Source organism: Acomys russatus, chromosome 17 (genome assembly GCF_903995435.1).
Source record: "Acomys russatus chromosome 17, mAcoRus1.1, whole genome shotgun sequence".
NCBI classification, from domain to species: Eukaryota; Metazoa; Chordata; class Mammalia; order Rodentia; family Muridae; genus Acomys; species Acomys russatus.
Genome location: NC_067153.1, coordinates 62,232,709 through 62,256,095, shown reverse-complemented (window position 1 = coordinate 62,256,095; position 23,387 = coordinate 62,232,709). Strand labels below are relative to the sequence as shown.

The 23,387-nt window shown below is 48.8% G+C and overlaps 1 protein-coding gene and 1 pseudogene across 1 annotated transcript; one reads left to right on the top strand and one right to left on the bottom strand.

The window, feature by feature from the left end:
• Positions 1–24: 24 nt before the first annotated feature.
• Positions 25–23,247, bottom strand: Higd1c (HIG1 hypoxia inducible domain family member 1C). Its single transcript, XM_051160351.1, has 3 exons — positions 23,092–23,247; positions 14,577–14,711; positions 25–186 (listed from the first exon to the last, which is right to left on the bottom strand). Exons 1-3 carry the CDS (start codon positions 23,180–23,182, stop codon positions 122–124), a joined length of 291 nt encoding a protein of 96 aa, XP_051016308.1. The 5' UTR covers positions 23,183–23,247; the 3' UTR covers positions 25–121.
• Positions 2,273–5,269, top strand: LOC127201776 (non-histone chromosomal protein HMG-17-like; annotated as a pseudogene).
• Positions 23,248–23,387: the final 140 nt, after the last annotated feature.

Below are 23,387 nucleotides of genomic sequence, written 5' to 3'. Positions count from 1 at the left end.
GACATAACGCAGAGACTGTACAAGGGACTGTGCGAGTGACGCTTCTGCAGTGGTGAGACTTCCTTTTCCTGGTGGCCAGCACTCACCAGGAGCTGGTCTTCCTGGCCTCCAGCTTCCGGCTTTACTTTTTGGGTGCGCTGAAGAACCGAGGTCTAATGTAGTCTTTATACATAGAGTACAGGACACCTGGAACACAGAGGCGTCCACGCATCAGTAGTGTCCGTGAGAGGCAAACACTGACATTTCCCCACACGCTTTTCTAAAACCATCACACTGTTGCAAGGGGGGGGGGGGGGACAAACAAAACCCCTCATGGTGAGCTTTAGCTTGGCTCATGCAGCCGCCGCAGAATCAAACAGCTCTTAAGTCTCTTAGATCCGTATTTACAGGGGCGTTTATGTGCGCATACACAGACACAAAATAAACTTTCATAAAAATGCAACTTTTGTAATTTTTTCTACTTCTTTTCTTTTTCTTTCTTTCTTTTTTTTTTTTTTTTTCCCAAGACAGGGTTTCTCTGTGTAGCCTTGGCTGTCCTGGACTTACTTTGCAGACCAGGCTGGCCTCGAACTCACAGCGATTTGCCTGCCTCTGCCTCCTGAGTGCTGGGACTAAACGCATGCACCACCACGCCTGGAAAATTTTGTAATTTTTTAAAGTTAAAAACCATATTATTAATGTAAAATATAAAATTCAAATCTAATTTTACAAGAAAAAAAAACCCATATTATTCTGAACTTAAGGTGTTACCACAGTATCCTCAAGTTTAAGATTTTGTTTTGTTTGTTCTTTGAAACAGGGTCTCTCAGCCGGGCTCCGTGGTGCACGCCTTTAATCCCAGCACTCGGGGGCCAGAGGCAGGCGGATCGCTGTGAGTTCAAGGCCAGCCTGGTCTACAAAGTGAGTCCAGGACAGCCAAGGCTACACAGAGAAACCCTGTCTCAAAAAATGAAAGAACGAAGGGAGGGAGGGAGGGAAGAAAGGAAAGGAAGGAAGGAAGAAGGAAAGGTTGTTATAAAAGAAAATCCCGATCCTTTAATTTTACCAATAAAGACTCAGGAGCCAGATGCTGGGGTGAAAACCTGTTAGCTCAGAGAGGCAGAGAAAGCACCCAGCTGACCTGCCTACTCAGATCACATCTGATGGAAAAAAGCCCAAAAGGCTCACTACTTGCTCAGCTGACTGCCCTGGAGGAAAAGGCCAAAAAACACAAGGCCAAAGTCTTGCTGCCTCAAAGCCCAAAAAAGCCAAAAGCCAAGGAGCTGAGGAGTGCAAGAGCTAAATCCCCTTCTGCTTCTAGACGCTCTTAAATACCCCACAACTAAAGTCCCTCCTGCTGCTTAATCCCTGTCAGCTGGTCTGTTCTTGTTCGGCCTCTTGGCCTAGGGTGAATTTTATCAAATCCTGTGTACAGAAGCTCTTGGATTAAAGGTGTGTGCTAGGGCTCAACCACGCCAACCAAAAGACAAGGTTTTCACAGATCACAATCTCAGGGATCACAATGGGACCAAGTCCCCTGAGAGAGAGCAAGCCTCTCCTTGTTAGCCTGGTTGTCCTGCAACCCACCATGTAGACCAGGCTGGCTTTGAACTTAGAGATCCTCGAGCCTCTGCCTTCTGAGCGCTGGCATTAAAGGCGTGGGCCACCATGGCTGCCTAAGTCCAAGTTGGCTGAAGTTGGTGACACATGCCAGCAGTTGTAGTACTTGGAAAGTAGAGACAGGAGAGTCAGAGTTCAGTGTGGTCTTCTTTGACTGCGCAGTGGTTGGAAGAGGGAAGCAGACAGGAAGTGAGGGGCGGTAATTCATGAATTCTTAGCAGTGGTGAATAAATCCTCAAGTACAAAAGCGACACCCAGCCGGACTCTCTGCCATCCTATCTCCCTTGTCACAGCATCAGGTACTGAGTTCTCTGAACTGTTCACCTCCCCAGAACTGCCCGCTGTTGTCTCCCTAGGCGCCACAGAGGGTAAAGGCTCTTTGACTCTCCTTGTAGCTCCTCACGATAGTGAATTGAGGCAGAAGCCGCAAAACTTTTAGAGTAAAATAACTAGAATTGGTGCATAGACTTCAAGTCAAACTGTTTTCTTTTAGCCGAAATCACCCTAACTGAAATGGCATTCTCAGAGCTGGTGAGGTAGCTTAGTTGGCAGAATGTCTGCCAAGCATCCACAAAGCCCTGGGTTTGGTCCCCAGAGCCACATAAACCATGTAAGCCAGGCATGGTGGCATGCAGACGGCAGAGGCAGGAGTGTCAGAAGTTTGAATGTAGCCATGGGTGGCTTGGGTCGGGTGTTGAGGCCGGCATTGGGTGGTGAGAACGTCATGTCTCAACACGTTCAGCATGTAAGTGAACAAAGTCTGAGGTTCAGAGCGGGTTCTGCCTTGTTAGAAGCCTGGCCTCTTGCCAGCCATGTAAAGGTTGGTGTTCCCGGGCATGTGACCTGTTTCCTCAGCTCACCGGCATGCGTTACTCACTGAGATGTCTAAGCGAGACCTGAGAGTGGGCTTCTCGAATCTGCACTGTTGAACATCTCCATATTAACAGTGACCCCATGCTGTTAATTACATTTAATTGTCTTGTGTGTGAGCGTGGGCATGCCCTGCTGCAGCATGCCTGTGGAGGATACGGCAGCCCTGACTGTCGGTTTTCCCCGTCTGTTCTGAGACAGGGTCTGTCCATTGTCAGACCCTGCATGCACCGGGCTGGCTGGCCGTCCAGCTTCCCAGGGGTCTCCTCTCTTCAGCACAGTGGGTGACAGCTGTGCACACTGCACCACAGGCACAGTGGGTGACAGCTGTGCACGCTGCACTCAGCTTTATGTGAGTTCTGGGAATCTGAACCCAGTTCTCACACTTGTGTAGCGAGCACTTTACTATTTCTTTTGTTGTTGTTGTTGTTGTTTTTTTGTTTTTTTTTGAGACAGGGTTTCTCTGTGTAGCCTTGACTGTCCTGGACTCACTTTGTAGACCAGGCTGGCCTCGAACTCACAGTGATCCACCTGCCTCTGCCTCCTGAGTGCTGGGACTAAAGGCATGCACCACCACACCTGGCCCCACTTTACTATTTCTAAGACAGGGTTTCTCTGTGTAGTCCTGGCTGTCCTGGACTCACTTTGTTGACCAGGCTGGCCTCAAACTCACAGAGATCCACCTGCCTCTGCCCCCCTGAGTGCTGAGATTACAGGAGTGTGCCACCACGCCGGGCTCAAACTGTGTCTTTTTCAAGACAAGGCTTTGATAGGCAACCCGACTCCCACTGACCTCAATCTGATAGCCTCCTGCCTCAGCTGGTATTAGAGGTATGTGCATTTACTTTTCAATTATAAATTTAATATAAGCAGCGCACATATTACCAAAGCATTGTTATTTATTTATTTTAACCTATTTACTTTTTAGATAGGATCTGGCTGTCTGGCCTAGTGTGGTCTCTGGATTTAAGTGGTCCTCCAACATTGCTCTCTCCTATCTGGGACTGCAGTGGGAGCTAACACATCTGGATGGTCCCACATCGCTCTCTCCTAGCTGGGACTGCAGTGGGAGCTAACACATCTGGATGGCCCCACATCGCTCTCTCCTAGCTGGGACTGCAGTGGGAGCTAACACATCTGGATGGTCCCACATCGCTCTCTCCCAGCTGGGACTGCAGTGGGGAGCTAACACATCTGGATGGCCCCGCATTGTTCTTTCCCAGCTGGGACTGCAGTGGGAGCTGACACATCTGGATGGCCCCACATTGTTCTCTCCTAGCTGGGACTGCAGTGGGAGCTAACACATCTGGATGGTCCCACATCGCTCTCTCCCAGCTGGGACTGCAGTGGGGAGCTAACACATCTGGATGGCCCCACATTGTTCTCTCCCAGCTGGCACTGCAGTGGGAGCTGACACATCTGGATGGTCCCACATCGCTCTCTCCTAGCTGGGACTGCAGTGGGAGCTGACACATCTGGATGGTCCCACATTGTTCTCTCCTAGCTGGTACTGCAGTGGGAGCTGACACATCTGGATGGTCCCATATCATTCTCTCCTAGCTGGGACAGCAGTGGGGAGCTAACACATCTGGATGGTCCCACATTGTTCTCTCCTAGCTGGGACAGCAGTGGGGAGCTAACACATCTGGATGGTCCCACATTGTTCTCTCCTAGCTGGGACAGCAGTGGGAGCTAACACATCTGGATGGTCCCACATTGCTCTCTCCTAGCTGGGACTGCAGTGGGAGCTGACACATCTGGATGGTGTTTTCCTTTTCAGGACACAGTATTTTCTTCCCATGCCCCTGAGGACCTTCTTATACATAGATTGTGAGTTCTATAATTCAGATGGTTTGTCAGGGTCTCACATAACCCAGACCGGCCTTGAACTCACTGTGCAGGTGAAAATGACCTTGAACACCTGGTAATGGTGGAACACACCTTTAATCCCAGCACTTGGGAGGCAGATGCAGGTGGATCTCTATGAGCTCAAGGTCAGCCTGGTCTACAGAGCAAGTTCCAGGACAGCTAGAGCTGTCAGCTAGAGCTAGACAGAGAAACCCTGTCTCAAAAAACCAAAACCAAGAAGAGAAAAGAAAAGGAAAGGAAAGAAAGAAAAAAAGAGAAGAAAATAACACTGAACATCAGGTAACTGGAGCAGTGTGAAGAAGCATTGAGAGCAACCCCCGACGGACCAAACCCACGCGCAGCTGTATCCCCCGCGTTCAGCGCCGACGTTCCGCCACCGCCGCCACGCCCAAAAGAAAGGCCGAAGGGGATTAAAGGGGATAAAGCCAAGGTGAAGGACGAGCCACAGAGAAGAGCTGCACGGTTGTCTGCTAAACCTGCTCCCCCAAAGCCAGCGCCCAAGGCTAAGACCCCTGCAGAGACGGGAGAGAAGGTGCCCAAGGGGAAGAAAGGGAAAGCTGATACCAGTAAGGATGCAAATAATCCCGCAGAAAATGGAGATGCCAAAACAGACCAGGCCCAGAAAGCCGAGGTGCTGGAGATGCCAAGTGACGTGTGTGCACTTTTGATAACTGTGTAGTTCTGGTGACTGTACAGTTTGAAATACTATTTTTTTATCAAGTTTTATAAAAGCAGAATTTTGTTTTACTTTTTTTTTTTTTTTTTAAGCTATGATGTTAGCACACAGAACACTTCATTGTTTGGGGGGGAAGGAATATGTGTCACTAACATAATGTCCCCCACGCTTGATTGATGATGAAAAACTTCTTCCCCTGATAATTCTCAAAGGCTCCTGTTGGCTCCCAAGAGGCATCCTGGTGTTGACATATGTGGCCACAAAATGCCTCGTGATGTGGGAAAACTAAATTCACTTTTGTATCCTCCTTCCCCATACCATCAACATCGACCTAACTCCCTTAAAACCAGAGACCTGTTGGAACCTGACCCCCAAAATTGTTTTTCCAGTCTATTGAGCAATCTGGACTTTGCAGTGACGTCATTGAGTGTCCTCAGAAGGGCGGTGGTTCCTTTTATAAAAGACTGTGGATCTTCAGATTGATAATAATGCCATTTCCATTTCATTTCCTGAAAGTCAGGGTCGGCTTGTGAAAAGCTGTTAAACAACATCCTTAATGTGAAATGTCAACCCTCACGCTAAGCCACTTCCCCCCTTTTCAAAGCATTGAATGGAGATTTCATTGGGTTTTATAGTGGCTTTCAGATTTTGGTAGTCTATACAAGAAGGGAGTTTGGAAGTTCTTGTATACTGTTACTGATTGTCTGCCCATTTCCTGCCTGAAATACCATGATTGTTTATGAAAAGTATCTTTAATAAAGCTGGATACAGTTAAAAAAAAAAAAAAAAGAACATCAGATAACTGCCTCCACCTCCCCAGCAGTAGGATTACAGGTATGTGCCACTATGCCTGTTTTTTAAAAAAATAATTTATCTATTTTTTATTTTATGTATATTGGTGTTTTGCTGCACATATCTGTATGAGGGTGTTGGACCCCCTGCAACAGAAGTTACAGACAGTTGTGAGCTGCCATGTGGCTACTGGGAATTGAACCCGGGTCCTCTAGGAAGAGCAGCCTGTGCTCTTAACCGCTGAGCCATCTCTCCAGCCCCCTATGCCTGGTGTTTATGCCATGTTATGGTTAAGCCGAGGGCTTCCTACATTCTAGGCAAGCGCTCCACCAACCACGCTCTACCAGCCGCCCTCTAACCCTTGCGGGGGGGAAACAGCCGGGGAAACAGTGGCTGTAGTGTGGGGTTCATGGTGTGGGTGCAGAGTGATTGCCCTGTGACCGTGGGCACGGTTTCTCCTCTCTAAGCCTCGCCTTCCTCCTCCATACAATGAGAGAACAGCTCCTGTCTGAGGCTACACTTGTGCTGTTGTAGACTGAGGATTGTCTGGTCCTTGTCCCAGGAATGGCACAGAGCTTCTAGAAAGCTTGCTGCCGCCAGAGAAATAAAAAACAAGGTCTGTTACTAAGAAGCCTTCTGGGTCACACCAGTGGGAATACAGCTGGCATGGGGGGTGGGGGTGGTCAGAGTGGCTCTGTAGGGGACCACACCCTTCAGTCAGCAGCAGGGTTGTGCTGCCTTCCAGCAGAGCAGGTGGGATCCGAGCAGGCCCTTACTAAGATTAAAGCATTAGTGGTAACAATTGAACAGGTGTGGGAAATGTGATGCGTTTATACAAAGGAGGGGTTTTTCAGCCAAAAGAATGAAGTTCTGTTGTTTGCAGGAAATGGATGCAGCTGGAGATGGTGTGTTAAACACGATGGGGCGCTCAGAAGACAAACAACCGTTTCCTCTCATTTCTGGTTCTTAGGTTTTATATAAAATCTCTCTCTCTCTCTCTCTCTCTCTCTCTCTCACACACACACACACACACACACACACACACACACACACACACACACACACACGGAGACTACACAGGGAAAAATGCGGGGCCTAGGAAGTCTGTGCTCAGTGTACAATATATCCACGTTTGAAGCGTGAAAACGAACTGGGGTAGTTATCCTTAAGTTAGGGTGACTGGCATGGGGGTACGCTCCGTAAGTGCTAGCTGTGCTGTTCTGTCTGGCTCAGCACTCATTCCCGCCTCAGCTTCCACCTTTGCTCTTCATTCTCTGTACGAGTGAGAGACAAGCCAGGAGCTTGGCTACCATTCCGTTTGTGTGTTCATGTGTGTGCCACAGGGCACTTGCAGAGGTCAGAGAACAGTGGGACCGCTCCTTCCACCGCCAGGCTCTCGGGAGTTGAACTCAAGCCATCTTGCTTGAGCTGCTGGGCCATCTTGCCTGCTTGGGAATCAGACTGGATTCGGTAATCGGACCCTTTCTTCCTCTGGGTCGCTCAGTGGCTAGCGCTGGAGCTTCTGCTCTACGGAAGTCCGGCTTCATGCTCCACAGCGGTGTTTTCTGCCGAATTAACTGCATGTAGATGTGTTGGGAAACGCCCACCTGATGAGCCAGACGATCCTTAGAAATCATGAAAGGTAGACAGAGCCACTCTGAGGGTTGTCCTCTGACCTCCACACGTGTGCCGTGCATGTGTACACCAATGCGCACACCGCACACAATCACAGTACGCTTAGGAAAGCTGCTGAGTGTATGTACTCCAATCACACGTTCCAAAGTTAGAGAACAGCGTGGTCAGGGCAGGAAACAGCAGGCTGTGTGTGAAATAGACCCTCTGAAGAACACACTGACCAATATGAACTCCACGTGACACTTCACTGCATTTGTACTAGAGCAAGAACCTGTCAGTTTACAGCCAGTACTCAGCTGGGCGGTGGTGGTGCACGCCTGTAATCCCAACACTTGAGAGGCAGAGGCAAGCGGATCTCTGTGAGTTCCAGGCCAGCCTGGCTACACAGAGAAACCCTGTCTCAAAAAACCAAAAATAAAATAAAATAGAACTCCCCATAAACGTGGTTATCTTCTCTTTGGTGCACAGGCTTCCTGGCAAATGGCTACAGGTCCCTTTGGGGAAAGCTAGAGAGGTGATTACAGCACATATGCTTATGAGTAGACACGTATGTACATACATGTGCTGTGGTGTGTGTGTGAGACGTAAATGTTGGGAGGATATGTGCAAATTCTTTCTTTTTGGGGTCCTGGCCTCTGGTGCATTTGGGACTTGGGGTGTGAGCTAATGCAAGTGCAGGACTGTCACGGGGCCAGAGCTCCCTCTGTGGCTCTGAGCTCCAGCTCAGCCTTTTCTGCTTCTGTGCTGCCCCCACTTACAGTTCCAGGGCCGCCGTAGCAGGGCCCGAGATCTGTGGCTTAGACCATGCTGGTCATTGTGTGGACTGCTGCTAGTCACAGCAACCAAGCTCCCCTCGCCTTTGCCAGTCAGATGCCGCCAGTGACCTTGTTCAGATCAGGGTCTTACTGTCCTAATGGCACCCAGGGAAGCCACCAGCTCACGGCATCATTTTCAGATTAAAGGGAGGACTATCAGAACTCGAAGGGTGCCAGGGCTCCTTGTACATGGGCAGTGCCCCTCCTGCTGCCTGCCTCTGTGGCAGGGTACCAGCCTCAAGGCGGGTGCCAGTTGATGCTACATTATTTCCACTATAATGGTACTGTCTTGCTAGGGTTTTATTGCTGTGAGGAGGCACCATGACCACGGCAGCTCTTGTAAAGAACACATTCAGTTGGGGCTGGCTCACAGTGTCAGAGGTTCAGTCCATTATCACCGCGGTAGGAAGCATGGCTGCTTGGAAGAGCCTAGAGTTCTACATTACAGGCAGAAGAAGACTGTCTGCTCTGGGTGTGGCATGAGCATTTAAGACCTCAAAGCCGGCCTCCACAGTGACAAGCTTCCTCCAGCAAGGCTGCACCTATCCCACAAGGCCATGCTCCCCATGGCCAAGCAGTCAAATACATGAGTCTTCGGGGGCCACACCTGTTCAAACCACCACACCCCACACCCTGACTGACCCTCAGGCTTGTAGCCATAACATAGTACAAATGCATTCAGTCCAACTTTAAAAGTCCCCGGAGTCAGCCAGGCGAGGTGGCACACACCTTTAATCTCAGCACTGGGGAAGCAGAGGCAGGTGGGTCACTGTGAGTTCAAGGCCAAGCCTGGTCTACAAAGTGAGTCCAGGACAGCCAAGGCTACACAGAGAAACACTGTCTTGAAAAAACCAAGAAAAAAAAGTCCCCATAGTCTATCACGGTTTCCACAATGTTTAAAAGTCTAAAGTTGAAAGTCTCTTCTGAGGTTCCTGAAATCTCTTAACTGTAATGCCCTATATTACCAAAAGCAGAAAGCAGACATCATGGTACAGGATATACATTACTGTTCCAAAACACAGGGAAGAGAGCACAGTGAGGAGACACTGTGAGTGGACACTGTGAGGGGACACTGTGAGGGGACACTGTGAGCGGACACTGTGAGCAGACACTGTGAGGAGACACTGTGAGTGGACACTGTGAGGAGACACTGTGAGCGGACACTGTGAGGGGACACTGTGAGGAGACACTGTGAGCGGACACTGTGAGGAGACACTGTGAGGGGACACTGTGAGCAGACACTGTGAGGAGACACTGTGAGGGGACACTGTGAGGAGACACTGTGAGGAGATACTGTGAGGGGACACTGTGAGGAGACACAGTGAGCGGACACTGTGAGGGGACACTGAGAGGAGACACTGTGAGCGGACACTGTGAGGAGATACTGTGAGGGGACACTGTGAGGAGATACTGTGAGTGGACACTGTGAGGAGATACAGTGAGCGGACACTGTGAGGGGACACAGTGAGCGGACACTGTGAGGGGACACTGTGGGCAGATACTGTGAGCGGACACTGTGAGGAGATACTGTGAGTGGACACTGTGAGCAGACACTGTGAGGAGATACTGTGAGGAGACACTGTGAGCGGACACTGAGCAGACGCTGTGAGGAGACACTGTGAGGAGACACTGAGAAGAGACACTGTGAGGGGACACTGAGAGGAGATACTGTGAGGGGACACTGTGAGGAGACACTGAGAGGAGACACTGTGAGGAGACACTGTGGGCAGATACTGTGAGGGGACACTGTGAGGAGACACTGTGAGGAGACACTGTGAGGGGACACTGTGAGGAGACACTGTGAGGAGACACTGTGAGGAGACACTGTGAGGGGACACTGAGAGGGGACACTGAGAGGGGACACTGTGAGGGGACACTGTGAGGAGACACTGTGAGAGGACACTGTGAGGAGACACTGTGAGGAGACACTGAGGGGACACTGTGAGGGACACTGTGAGAGGACACTGTGAGGAGACACTGCGAGGAGACACTGTGGGCAGACACTGTGAGGAGACACTGTGCTCCAGACTCTGCCTCTCCATGTCCAATGTCAACACGCTCTTCAGGTCTCCAGCTCCTTTGAGCTTTGTTGACTGCAACAGGTTCCTTTCTCTTGAGCTGGCTCCACTCCCTGTGAGCAGCTCTTCTCCACAGGCAAAGAGCTAACCGGAACCCCTGTCAAACCTGCTCTGTCCTGTGTACTGTGGCTCATGTTTAAAGTTCTGAATTGTCCTTGCTTACCCTGTCTTACAGCCATCTTTGCCAGGCGTAGTTAGCTGCACTGTAGTCCAGAACTCAGGAGGATTGTTGAGTCTGACCTGAAATAGGTAGTGATGTTTGAGGCCAGCCTAGACTGCCTAGAGTTGTTCTGAGGCTCCCAGGCCAGGCATGGTGGTGCACCACTGTAGTCCCAGCACTTGAGAGGCCACCTCAGGAAGATCACGGTAAGCTCTAGGCCAGCCAAGGGCTGCTAAACAGTGAGCTTACCGCCACCCAGATGGTCTGTGCTGGGTAGTGTTACTTCAGCTTGACACAAGCTAACGTCATCTGAGAGGAGGAAACCTCAATTGAGAAAGCGCCTTCAGAAGATGAGGTAGGTAAGCATTTTCTTAACTAGAGATTGATGGGGGAGGAGCCCGGCCCATTGTGGGCGGGGCTGTCCCTGGGCTGGTGGTCCTGGGTTCTATAAGAAAGCAAGCTGAGCAAGCCATGAGGAGCAAGCCAGTAAGCAGTACCCCTCCACGACCTCCGCATCAGCTCCTGCCTCCAGGTTCCTGCCCTCTGAGTTCCTGCCCTGACTTCCTTCAGTGATGAACAGCAATGTGGAAGTGTAAGCCATAGAAATCCTTTCTCCCCATCTTGCCTGTTGGTCACGGTGTTTCATCACAGCAATAGAAACCCTGACTAAGGCGTGGTCCTGTCTTTTCTTGCCAAGTATTTTGTCCACTGGGCAAAAAGCGTCACAGCCGGGGTGAAAGGAAACAGTGTTCAGATCTTTCCTCTAAAAAGGTTCCTCCCAAGGACAGTCCTGAATAACCAGCTCTGCTGATTAGATAGGCTGTGAGACATGACCATGGCTGTTAACAGAGCTGTATGGAGTCAAAGCCAGGCCAGTGCCTTGCTTAGAGCAGTGGTTCTCAACCTGTGGGTCGCGACCCCTTTGAAGCTGAAGGGCCATCATATCAAGTTTCCTGCACATCAAATATTTACATTGCAACTCATAACAGTGGCAAAATCACAGTGATTAAATAGCAAGGAAAAATAATTTTATGGCTGGGGGTCAGCACAACGCAGGGAACTGCATTAAAGGGTGGCAGCGTCAGGAAGGGTGAGAACCACTGTGCTGGAGGATATGCCCCCTCTGCGTTAGGTCTGGCAGGTTTGTTGGGTTTTATCAGGTGAAAATCCTAAGAAATTAAGAAGCCTCACCTCAGCCCGGTGGTGGTGGCGCACGCTTTTAATCCCAGCACTCGGGAGGCAGAGGCAGGTGGGTCTCTGTGAGTTTGAGGCCAGCCTGGTCTACAAAGTGAGTCCAGGACAGCCAAGGCTACACAGAGAAACCCTGTCTCGAAAAACCAAAACAAACAAACAAAAAGCCTCGCCTCAGTTATCTTGCTTTCATAAAGGTTTAGCTTTGTCTTACGTGTACCTGAATGTATGGATGTGTACGGCCTGACACCCAAAGAGGCCAAAAGAAGGTGCCAGAACCCTCAGAATTAGAGTTAGGCATGGTGTGAGCTGCCATATGGGTGCTGGGAACTGAGCCTGTATTCTCTGTGAGAGCAGCCAGTGCTCCTAACTGCCTTTTGCCTGCCTCTCAGCCCCCAGAGTGAATCTTTTTACCTCTGTCCTTAGATCACTTCAATCCAATACTTATCTTCTACCAATAATTAACAATAAGTAAGACAAAACAAAACACACACACACACACACACACACAAACACCATGCCTCAAGGGCCGTGTACACACCCTAAATATCTGTGAAGGACATCAGGCCCTAAGAAACGAGGGGGGCTGGTGAGGTTTGGGGGGGAACAAGATGGCAGCGCACAGTATGGACCATGTCTAGTATGCAGAGCTGCTGAGGCTGGGAAACAGACTGAGAGGATCTAATCATAAGTACCAAGCTCCCCCTCATTGCAACTGGACAACTCGCAGTTCAGCAGGTACAAACTCTGAACACCCTGTGCTCCTCCAAACACGGGAAAGAGCACGGATCCCCTGGGGAACAGAGGGTCTGCTGTGGTGGTGGCAGCAGCAACAGCACAGCAAAGCAGCCCCAGGCACCTCAGTTGCTGTTACCCATCAGAACTGGACAGCTTCCTGGACAGCATTGTAGAATAGAACCCAATTGGTCCAACATTTCAGTCTGTCCCACACAGGACTCCTATTAAGCCCGAAATCTCTGAACATTTAGAAACTGGACCACAAATGCAATCCCTGGATTGCTTAACCGTTTCCCCCTATTTTGGGAGGCCCCTTCTAAGGTATTATTCACCCCAAATCAGCCTGAAGAAACCTTAAGAGAACGACGTCCCATTCCCTCCAAGTGGGGTCGAGTAGGTTTCTGTTTGCTCTCTTGGTCTACAGATGCTTATTTTCATCAGGAGGTGGTTATAAGTTATTATTGGTCTTATACAGAGAGAAAACTAGGTTGGACTCAGGGACAGCTCTCTTTTCCTTTATCTTTCATCCATAGACAAGGAGATAGGAGCTGAAAAGAAAGAAAGGGAGATATAGAAATATAGAGGGAGGATAGAACAAAAGGTAGATGAGTGAACCTACTCCTTAACTCCAGTCCTTAATGTTACTCACAAAGAAGGTTATCTCTAAGTCATTGGTATAGAATTTTGTATATTGATGCAAATCATGGTCATGTTAAATACTAGTCTGATTTAGCACAAGAATATATATCCAAAATCTAACAGATAGATATGACTCTATGGATATATAAGGTAAAATAGTTAAATAAGGTCTTCAAAAGCCTCAGAGACCTACAGAATATGGCATCTAAAGATGTTTTTATTATTTTAAAGATTCTTTGACAACAAGACGAGCCAACTCCTGGTAACACCCAGCCTGCCTCAAAGAAGATGATCAACATCAAAGAACCTCCTTATGGAGTTGGCTTCAAATGTGGCAAACCAGCCACTAGACAAAATGTTGTTTCTGCCACAGACAGAATTCTGCCTAAAAATGGGCAAGCTTAGATGCAGGCAGAGTCGGCGGCTGAACTATGTCAAGACAGGGTAAGCAAGTCCTCAATAGGTCCTGCCTCACAAATATGTCTGACAAAGATATTGGCCTAGAAGGCAGAAGATGATGCCCCAATGTTATAGAGAGTGTTGGGTGACTGTTCAAGCCATAAACTGTCTCAGCCATTTTTTCATGTTGGAAGCTGCTACCCTGCACTATCAGTTCACTCAGGCACTTAAGTCTTATTCCTTATCAAGTCTCTGACGGGGTTGAAGACCAGATAGTTTGGTTTTACAATCAAGTTTTGTTGGTTAGGGGATAAGATGTTTTGTTTTGTTTTGTTTCATGGCACTTGCACATACAGTATTTTATTTTCTCTCCAGTTCACTTGAGACATAGTAGCAGATTAGGCTCTGGGGCTTCAGGAGCCAGACTGCTAAGGTTTGCTTCCGCCACTGAAAGTGTTTTGGGAGCTTGAATAAAATTAACCTCCTTGATTTGGTCAGATACCCTGTATGTAAAGCTGGGGTGGCCAGCCATCTCTGGGGATTGGGGAGTGGGGTGGGTGTTGTGATCCTAGGCCAAGGCAGACCAACAAAATACAGCAGCCTTTGGTGGGGTACAGGGGAGCATCAGGAGGTCCAGTGCATTTACAAGTCTGGAGACCAGTTAGCTCGTGCGACCTCGCACCGTTCCTAGAATCCCGAGACACCTAGGTATTCAAGCCTGCCTCATTGTATAGATACAGGTCCCAACCTCGGGCCACAGGGCTCTCGGATAAGATGTTTTTAGATCAAGATAGAAGATTTAAGTTAGTAGAGATGAGATACAATAGATATTGATTGTCATTCAGAAATGTAGACCCAACAAGATAGGAAAGATGTTTACTTCAGGTTTAACAAATACAAATAGCCAAGTCACTATGGATGTAACATTTATAGAACTCAGGATTGTCTCATGGTTCTTCCTGCTGTGTGTAGTTTATTTTACTTATGTGTAATAATGTAAATATATACATTAAAAAAGAAACATAATGAAGTAATTTAAAAAATAAAATAAGAGAAAAAAAGTAAATTTGCAGAAAACTTGAACAAAAGCAAAAGAAAGAAAGGCAGCCGCTTACCTAGAGTCACCGCTCCCACAGCACACCCTTGGGCAGCGACCCGCGCGTGGATGAGATGGAGGGACATCTTCTGACCTCCTCTGGATTTTAGCCTGTAAAGACCGTAGGACAGCACAGCCACGAAGCCTGCCACTCCTGTGGATTTAAAGAATGGATTAGAGGCCTGGAGAGATGGCTCAGTGGTTAAGAACATAGGCTGTTCCTCCAGAGGACCTGGGTTCAATTCCCAGCAACCACATGGCAGCTCACAAATGTCTGTAACTCAGTTCCAGGGGATCTGGAACCTCCCACATGGATATGCATACAGGCAAAACACCAGTAAACATAAAATAAAAATAAATTATATATCTTTAAAAAGATGCTCATTTCTAGCCTGGTCCACAAAGTGAGTCCTGGACAGCCAAGGCCAACACAGAGAAACCCTGTCTTGAAAAACCAAAAAAACAAAAACAAAAACCAAAGAAGAAGAAGAAGAAGAAGAAGAAGAAGAAGAAGAAGAAGAAGAAGAAGAAGAAGAAGAAGAAGAAGAAGCTCATTTCTAGCCCGGTATGGTGGCGCACGCCTTTAATCCTAGCACTCAGGAGGCAGAGGCAGGTGGATTGCTGCGAGATCGAGGCCATCCTGGTCTACAAAGTGAGTCCAGGACAACCAAAGCTACACAGAGAAACCCTGTCTCGGGGGAAGAAAAAAAAAAACCCAACCAACAAAACAAGAACAAAGAAGCTCATTTCTTAAAATGAGAACATTACAACAAAGCTCATGGGCTATAAAAACAAAACACGGACTAGATAAAGCAGCGGCAAGAACTCCCTTAGGCAAGTGAAGGGCTGTGTAAAGGATGAGTAAGCGGAGACGGGCAGTTAGGATGCAGGCTGAGTAACCATCATCTGACATGCTTGCGGTCAGAAGTGAGGGTGGCGGTGTTGTAGGATTTGGAACGTCGGTGTTACAGGATACCATGTGGGTGGTACCTGGGTCTCAAGAGCAAACCCGTGTGTGTTGCACAACCTACTCACTTGGACTGTAGGTGGGCTCATGTTTCCAGGGTACCTGTGTTTTGATTACGGCTCATCCCACCACACCAGGCTCATCCCACCACACCAGGCTCATCCCACCACACCAGGCTCATCCCACCACACCAGGCTCATCACACCACACCAGGCTCATCCCACCACACCAGGCTCATCACACCACACCAGGCTCATCACACCACACCAGGCTCATCACACCACACCAGGCTCATCACACCACACCAGGCTCATCACACCACACCAGGCTCATCACACCACACCAGGCTCATCCCACCACACCAGGCTCATCACACCACACCAGGCTCATCACACCACACCAGGCTCATCACACCACACCAGGCTCATCACACCACACCAGGCTCATCCCACCACACCAGGCTCATCCCACCACACCAGGCTCATCCCACCACACCAGGCTCATCCCACCACACCAGGTTCATCCCACCACACCAGGCTCATCACACCACACCAGGCTCATCACACCACACCAGGCTCATCACACCACACCAGGGTGCAACTTCCCACTCAGGGCATCATGATGACTCAGCTTTTAGAATATATTGAATTTTGGGCTTTCAGATGCTCAGCCTATACCGAAGGGGCATTAAAAGGAGAAAAAAAGCACTCACAGGTCCCAGCCAGCATCTGAAAGACAGACAGACACAGCCAAAGTGGCTGCTCAGCTTGTAGCGACTTGTTTATGTGGGTTCCAGGCATTGAACTCAGGGCGGCAGGCTTGCACAGTTGTCACTGTTACCCACGGGGCCATCTCTAGACATGGCAGCTTTTTAAAAATGATTTGTTTATATCTTATGTCCATTGGTGTTCTGCCTGCTTGTATGTGTGTGACAGTGCCAGATCTTCTGGAACTGGAGTTGTGAACTGACTGCCATGTGGTACTGGGGGACTGAACTTGGCTCTTTTTTTTTTTTTTTTAAGTTTTATTTATTTATTATGTACACAGTACTTTTTCTGCATGTATGGGCACCAGATCTTATTACAAATAGTTGTGAGTTACCATGTGGTTGCTGGGAATTGAAGTCAGGACCTTTGGAAGAGCGGGCAGTGCTCTTTGCCTCTGAGCCGTCTCTTTAGCCCTGACATGTCAGCTTTTTGTTTGCTTGGTTGGTTGGTTTTGGGTTTTTTGAGACAGGGTTTCTCTGTATAGTCCTGGCTGTCCTGCACTCTGATTGTAGGCCAGGCTGTCCTTGAACTCACAGAGATTTGCTTCCTTCTGCCTCCCAGAGTGCTGGGATTACAGACATTTGCCACTGAGCCTGGCTGACATGACACCTTTTAAGCTGGGTCCTTAAGCTAGGTTTGGTAGCCCACGCCTTTTACTCCCCCATGTGAGAGATAGGACCAGGGGTTCAACACTAGTGCCAGCTACTTGGGCACGGTGGGCTACATGAAACCCTGACTACAACACTAAGCTTGGTAGCCTGAACCAAACAAATTAGTTCCAGCTTCAGTGTTTGTAGTTTGGACTTTTACCAGAAGACCTGAGCCTGATGGTATAGTAAGTTGTTTGTGATTTTGCTGAGGTGGGCGTCTGAACTGCAAGCGTGTCAAGGCTCTCATCTTGGTCAGGCCCCTTGCTACGGTATGGACCAGCACAGCATCCTAGCGCACATGGCCTTGGCTTTGCCTCTTGCCTCTGTATGGACCAGCGCAGCATCCTAGTGCACATGGCTTTAGCTTTGCTTCTTGTATCTGTATGGACCTAGCACACGTGGCTTTGGCTTTGACTCTCCATCATCAATAAAGACTAAATCCTAGTAAGAGGATCAAAACATTGTTCTTGTAAAAAAAAAAAAAAAAAAGTAACACAAAGATTAGTGTTGTGCCAAACACCTGTAAATCCAGCTTTGAGAAGCTGAGGCAGTGGGATTGCTGCAAGTTTCAGGCCACCCAGGACTATGTAAATGTCTCTGCCTTAAAGTGACAGCATAAACTTGAGTATGAATTGAAAGCATCTGAATGTGTGACCGGGAAGTGTCTGGCCCTGGGAAGAACTGAGTCTACAGAGGTTCCTAGGACCACACGCTTCCGTGTTCCTGCAAGTACCAAAGGCTGTGACTGCTCGGACAGCCTATGCAACCACCTTTAACACAGAGGCCTCAACTAAATGGGCAAGGCTTCAGGTCCTGAGAGAGTAAAAAGACTAGGAGAATCTAAACCACCTTAGAAAGAACAACCATGTAACAGATAAAGGGATAATTATTTGGTAAATATCAACAGTATAAGTGATTGATTTGGAGAGCAACCTTGAATTTGTATATCACATCAGATGCTGTACACACACACACAGAGGGAGAGACAGAGACAGAGACAGACAGAGAGACAAAGAGATGGTAAGATATAAAATACAACAACAACAACAACAAAATCAGAAGAAAATACAACCGCATATTCATAGCACTGGGAAGGCTAAAGTGAACGGTGGCCTGGCAAGGACAAGATACTGCACAGAGACATGAGACTGGAAAACACTTGACTAGTGGAAGTGTGGGTCTCCTACTGAGGAGCCCACAGCGCCCAGTGCATAGTTCCAAGCCCCTGGCCGCACAGACGATCCTGACTGAAGTCAGAGGCTCTCAAAAAGCAAAGCAAGGAGCAGATGACATAGCTCAACAGGTAATGACATTTGCCCAATCTGACAGGCTGAGTTCAGTCCGTAGGACACACATGGTGGAAGGAGGGAACTGACTCCTGAAGGTTGTCCTGTGCTGTGGCATGAGTGTGCACACACGTACACACACAGACACACACCACACACACATACCACACACACACACCACACACATACACACCACACACAGAGACACACACATACGCACACTCGCATGCACGCGCACACACACACACACACACACACACACACACACACACACACACACACACACGCCCTGGCTGTTGCACCTGAGTTGCACCCTGGCTGTTAGCCCAGATGATGGCAGGAGAGAGTGGGACCCTGTATGCTGTCCTCAGACCTGCACTCATATGCGGTGGCACCAATGCACCCACACTAAATAGTTTAAAATGTAACAAATGCTTTTTAATACAATAACAAAAGCTATGACCATGAGAAGGAAAGGGACGCTGTGGGGGGAGAGGGTTAGATTAGCAGTGTCGTAACCAGAATGCAGCTTGTACGTGTGTGAAGCTGTCGAAGACACTCCAAAAAGGTTATCAGAGATAGAACTTAAAAGTTCAAGGCCAGCCTGGTCTACATAGTGAGTCCAGGACAGCCAGGGCTACACAGAGGAACCTTGTCTTGGAAAAAGAAAGGAAGAAAGAAAGAACTTTTTAAAAAAGGTGTAGCCAGGCGTGATGCTCACACCTTTAATCCCAGCAGATCTCTGTGAGTTTGAGGCCAGCCTGGTCTACAGAGTGAGTCCAGGACAGCCAGGGCTACACAGAGGAACCCTGTCTTGGAAAACAAACAAACAAAAAGTGTTGGAAGCTGAAGCAATGCTCAGGGGTTAAGAGCACTCCCTGCTCTTGCAGATGCCCCGGGCTGGTTTTCCAGCCACCACTGTGACTGCACCTTCTGACCTCCCAGGGCACCAGGCACACATGGTACAAACATGCATATCTGTGAAAACTCCAGTACATATAAAAAGTGAAAAATAGATCTAAAAATGTCCTAGTAAAGATGTTTTTGATGTAATGCTGTTCTACTTTGGGATTCTCTGGTCACTTTCTGACTCGTGTGTGGCTCCATCAGCAGCCGCAGTGCTGGAGTGCCGTAGCTCAGAGGCAGAGTGCTTCCTCCTGCTTTACCTTAAGCAACCAGCAAAAATTCCCAAAACAGAACACGGTGCACATGCCTGTGATCCAGCACTTAGGTTTAAGTGGGAGGATCCGAGAGTTAGAGGCCAGCCTAAGCAGGACAGGGCGACTACCTCAGAACACAAGAAACCCAGAGGCTTGGTGTTAGCATTTGCCTACCGTGGGCTAGACTGGTCTCAAGCACTGGAAAAGAAACACTGTTTTAGCTCTTGGAGAACTCCTGATGCTCACAAACTATTTCTTAGGATAAGCATGCCTTCTGTTGTTGTGTGCATGTGTAGAGGTGTGCATGTGTAGAGGTGTGCATGTGTTCAGGTGTGCATGTGTGTATGTGTGCATGTGTACAGATGTGCAGGTGTGCAGGTGTGCATGTGTGCAGGTGTGCAGGTGTGCATGTGTAGAGGTGTGCATGTGTTCAGGTGTGCATGTGTGTATGTGTGCATGTGTACAGATGTGCATGTGTGCAGGTGTGCAGGTGTGCATGTGTGCAGGTGTGCAGGTGTAGAGGTGTGCATGTGTTCAGGTGTGCATGTGTACAGGTGTGCATGTGTGTATGTGTGCATGTGTGTATGTGTGCATGTGTACAGGTGTGCATGTGTGCAGGTGTGCATGTGTAGAGGTGTGCATGTGTACAGGTGTGCATGTGTGTATGTGTGCATGTGTTCAAGTGTGCAGGTGTGCAGGTATACAGGTGTGCAGGTGTGCAGGTGTGCATGTGTACAGGTGTGCATGTGTGTATGTGTGCAGGTGTGCATGTGTGCAGGTGTGCATGTGTGCAGGTGTGCATGTGTGCAGGTGTGCAGGTGTGCAGGTGTGCATGCCCTGTGTACACAATGTATATCAGCCTGTGGACAGCCTAAGGGTGTCAGTCCTCATGGGCCTGACTCCACCTCCCCAGTGCTGGGATTAGAATTTTGTAATTGTCAACATACATGTATTGTTTGTGCCTACATATTCATTTTCTATAATGCCTATAAATGGATTCTCTCCTCTCCCTCTCTCTCTCTGTTTTTTTGAGACAGGGTCTCTCTGTGTAGCCTTGGCTGTCCTGGACTCACTGTGTAGACCAGGCTGGCCTCGAACTCACAGAGACCCACCTGCCTCTGCCTCCCGAGTGCTGAGATTAAAGGCGTGCGCCACCACCATCCAGTGTACTGCAGGTTCTTAGTTTGCTCATAGTTTAAGGAAGCAGCTCATCTGTATGCGGGATGAGACGTCCCGGTTACCTGCGTTGGGACAGGTGTTCCCAGGACAGACAGCAGCCTTCGCGGTCTGTTTGGCGGGTTAGAGAAAAGAACCAGGGAAGTGCCCACCATTCTGTGTCCTATTGGCTTGTTAGTAAACGCAGCTGAGCAAAACAGTAATGAAGACACACAGACAGCAAGATGCATGCAGTAAGAGAGTGTGATGGGGTCCGTCAGATGGCTCGGTGGGTAGCGGGCATGTGTGTGAGCCTGACAACCTGGGCTCCACCCGAGTCCCATCCAAAGGTGGACGAAGAGAGCTGACTCAGCAACACTGTCTTATCACATACATGCACACACTCGTGCACACACATGCACACTCATGCATATACGCACACATGCACACATGCATGCACACACGCACACACACACTGATGCACACACAGGCACACACTCACATATGCAGACATACACACACATGATTTAAGGGGAGCCCAGCAGCTAAGGACCCTTGCTGCTCTCCAGAGAACCAGTTTGGTTCCCGTAACCCATGTTAGGCAGCTGGTGACCACCTGAAACTCCAGCTGCAGAGCATGTGACACCCTTCTGGCTGCCTCCTGCACTTGCTCTCACATGTGCATACACACACACACACACACACACACAGAGAGACAAATAAGATTGTAATGCTTTATACATACATTTATTTATTTATTTATTTTATTAGCTTTTTTTTCAAGACAGGGTTTCTCGGTGTAGCCTTGGCTGTCCTAGACTCATTTTGTAGACCAGGCTGGCTTCAAACTCATAGTGATCCACCTGCCTCTGCCTCCTGAGTGTTGGGATTAAAGGCGTGCACCACCACGCCTGGCACATTCTGTACTTTTGCTTATTTTCTTGGTGTATATTCTAAAAGTAGAATTACCAGATTAGAAGCATAAGCAATTTAATATTATTACATATATTTTAAGTTAAAATGTATGTATAGTCAGGGGTGATGGGTGGTGCACACCTTTAATCCCAGCACCGGGGAGGCAGAGGCAGGTGGATCTTTGTAAATGTGAGTTTGAGGCCAGCCTGGTCTACATAGAGAAACCCTGTCTCAGAGAAAGAGAGAAAGAGAGAGAGAAAGAGAGAGGGAGAGAGAGGGAGAGAGAGAGAGAGATCTGTTAGTTCAAGGCCAATCTGGTTTACAAAGGAAGTTCCAGGTCAGCCAAGGCCCTGTCTCAAAAAACAAAACAACAAAGAAGAGTCATAGATTTAATTTTTTTTTTTATCTCACAGGGCTCTGGATTGAACCTCCGGGTCCTAAGGTGTGCCAGGCAAACACTCTGGTTCTGTGTCCCATCCCAATAAATCATATTTGTAACGATAGAAGTGATTTCAGATCATCAATAAAAGTACTTTGTAAATTATCTGTATGAGATGGTGTGTCCTGTGGCATTGTTAAAAATCACAAAAGCTAAACGAAGCATCAACAGTACATACAGATCTTATACTTGTTTGTTTTCTAGCAAAAACCTGAGTCTCTGTGCTTGACCAGGGCCAGGCTCCCTGCTCTGTCCCTCTGGAGATGAAAGCCAGCGCCCTCCGGGTTTGCAGTGTCCTCGTGTCTGCAGGTAATTAATTGAGTTTAGCTAGGACACTTTCGTCTTTGTGCTTTAATGAATGCTAGTTCTGCAGGGACACCAACTTAATGTGTCACAGACACAGTGGCTAATCTGTTCATCTCTGGGGTCTGTTCAACTGCCGCTGAGCAGCTTGTCTTCTGGTCGTTTCTCTTCTGAGGTACGCTGCTGTCACTCTGAGGTGACAATGACCTTGAACTCCAGGTCTTCCTGGGTGCCAGGGTTATAGACATGACCTGCCTCACCTGGTTTATTCCGTAAGGAGCCTTGAACCCAGTGCTCTGCTCCTGCTAGGCTAACTCTAACCACTGAGCTACAGCCCCCAAGAAGTAAAATTTTCCATCACACCTGCCTGCATCCGTAACACCAAACGATGCCCAGAACAGAGACATCCGGTTCTGGCCGGATCTCAGGATGCTAAGCTGCTGCTCCAATCCTCAGTCAGAAACACACGAGTCCACTCCTCGCATTCTGCGTGAGCGATGGCGAACTAATCATTTAGACCCGTAGGGCTGGCTGGATGGCCCAGCAGGCAAAGCAGGCTTTGTTTGCCGCCAAGCCGGATGACCTACGGTCGACCCCTGGAACCCACACAGTGGAAGAAGAAAACCCGAAGTCCTCTGACCTCCACGTGCATCAGAATAAACAAGCAGACGTAGGGAATATAGGCAGCCCTCTAAGGAGATGTGTAAAGCTGAACAAACGGGGAGCTAAACTCCATCAGCATCTGAGCTAGACAGTCCCTGCGGCTGCGGTTCCCGGGGGCTCAGGGAGCTTCGGAGAATCGAAGAACCCCCCCTTGCAGGGTGTGTCACACTCTGGGATACCCAGTTCTTTTCCGGAGTGGTTTCCTTCAACCACCAGGGCCTGCACTTACCCGCGGGGACGAAGGGGGCGTCTCTTGATTTCCTGAGGAGTCTGGACAACTGGCCTTCGTCCTCGGCTGCTGACCACTCATCTGAAGACATGCTTCTCCCTGGTGACAACAGGAGACCTGTGTGGCTGCTGTCATCGTCCCAAGAGCCGGTCCTCTCCTCCCTACACTGCTAAGTGCTCTTTGCTGCACCGCCTGCTGTGTCTGTCTGCCCAACTGAAACAGGCAACTTGCCTTTCCCTCTGTCACACTTTTCATACAGAATCCCACTCGGCACTAAAGTGTGTGTGTGTGTGTGT